At 49.0% G+C, this 1,397-nt stretch overlaps 1 protein-coding gene across 1 annotated transcript in view; it reads right to left on the reverse strand.

Moving 5' to 3' along the window:
* Window positions 1–1,397, reverse strand: part of ITPKC (inositol-trisphosphate 3-kinase C) — a 23,627-nt gene that overhangs the window by 12,207 nt on the left and 10,023 nt on the right. Inside the window, exon 3 of the mRNA XM_003802099.3 lies at window positions 588–801. Within this exon, the coding sequence (XP_003802147.1) occupies window positions 588–801 (214 nt within the window). The remainder of the gene's footprint in view (window positions 1–587; window positions 802–1,397) is intronic.

A 1,397-nucleotide genomic window follows, 5' to 3' on the forward strand; every position in this document is an offset into this window, starting at 1 on the left:
ACCAAGGGTGGCAGGTTTGAACCCGGCCCCGGCCAAACTGCAACAAAAAAAATAGTCAGGCATTAGGGTGGGCACCTGTCGTCCCAGCTAGTTGGGAGGCTGAGGTAAGAGAATCACCTAAGCCCAGGAGTTGGAGGTTACTGTGAGCTGTGACACCCCAGCACTCTACTGAGGGCAACAAAGTGAGACTCTGTCTCAATTGGGCCAGGCTCATACCTATAATGCTAGTACTCTAGGAGGCAGAGGATTGCTTGAGCTCAGAAGTTCCAGAACAGCCTGAGCAAAGTGAGACCCCATCTCTACTAATAATAGAAAAATTAGCCAGGTGTTACAGCAGATGCTCCCAGTCACTCAGGAGACTGAGGCAAGAGGATCACTTGAGCCAAGGAGTTGGAGGTTGCTGTGAGCTATGATGCCATCGCACTCTAGCATGTGGCAACAGAGTGAGATTCTGTCAAGAAAGAAAGAGAGGGAGAGAGGGACAGGAAGGAAGGGAGGGAGAGAGAAAGGAAAGTTGACCTTTGACTATGTTAAAAACACCCACCCCCTACCATCCACCCCTGCCCCATGGCTGCCCCTAGTCCCACCTGCTGCCCATTTTGCAGTCCATAATAGAGGGCCCCTCAAAATCTGCCAGGAGATCTTCCATCTGGTTGAAGGTCTGGCCATCCCGGTGCACCACGCCATAGTAGGCTGGCACAAAAGGCTGCAAGGGGTCTTTCATCAGCTGTTCCAGGCTGCGCTGCTCACATTGACAGAAACGTTTCAGAATCCGACCATCCTCTCCTGCCTGGAAGTTCCCTATGGGTAGCAGGATCAATGAGACAGTCACACACTGGATCAGAGAGTGAATCCTCCCCTCCAATCTCCCTGTATGTATCAAATCCTGGCCACCAACATCTTGCCTGACCCTCTGGCAGTCCCTCCCTGCAATTCTCAAAATTGTGGCCAGAGGTAGTGAGGTAAGGACCTTTTTCTGTGCTCTGCTGCTTACACTAAGTCCTGTTCATAGTACAGGGCTTTATAATTTTGGATTGTGAGCTCATGATCACTTGTGAGAATTCTGTGAGATCTGCATGGAAAGCATGACTTTCCAGAGAAGATCTGTATTTGCTTCTGCCTAAAGTCCCCAGGTGCTAACCACCGAGGATTATTTATATTAATTTATAAATCTTGAATTTCCTGGATCATGCAGGTATTTAGTGTAGATTAGAATTCCAGTTTCTTATCTTCTCAGAGTACATCCTCCAAAGATGTCTACAACTTTATCGCCTGTCCCAACATGATCTTTTAGAATTTTCTCATCAAAAAGTGAAGTCTAGGCTCGGCGCCTGTAGCTCAGTGGCTGGGGTCCTACCCACATACACCAGAGCTGGCAGGTTCGAATCCAGCCCGGG

Source organism: Otolemur garnettii, unplaced genomic scaffold, assembly GCF_000181295.1.
Source record: "Otolemur garnettii isolate 467f Iridium unplaced genomic scaffold, OtoGar3 scaffold00233, whole genome shotgun sequence".
Classification (NCBI taxonomy): domain Eukaryota; kingdom Metazoa; phylum Chordata; class Mammalia; order Primates; family Galagidae; genus Otolemur; species Otolemur garnettii.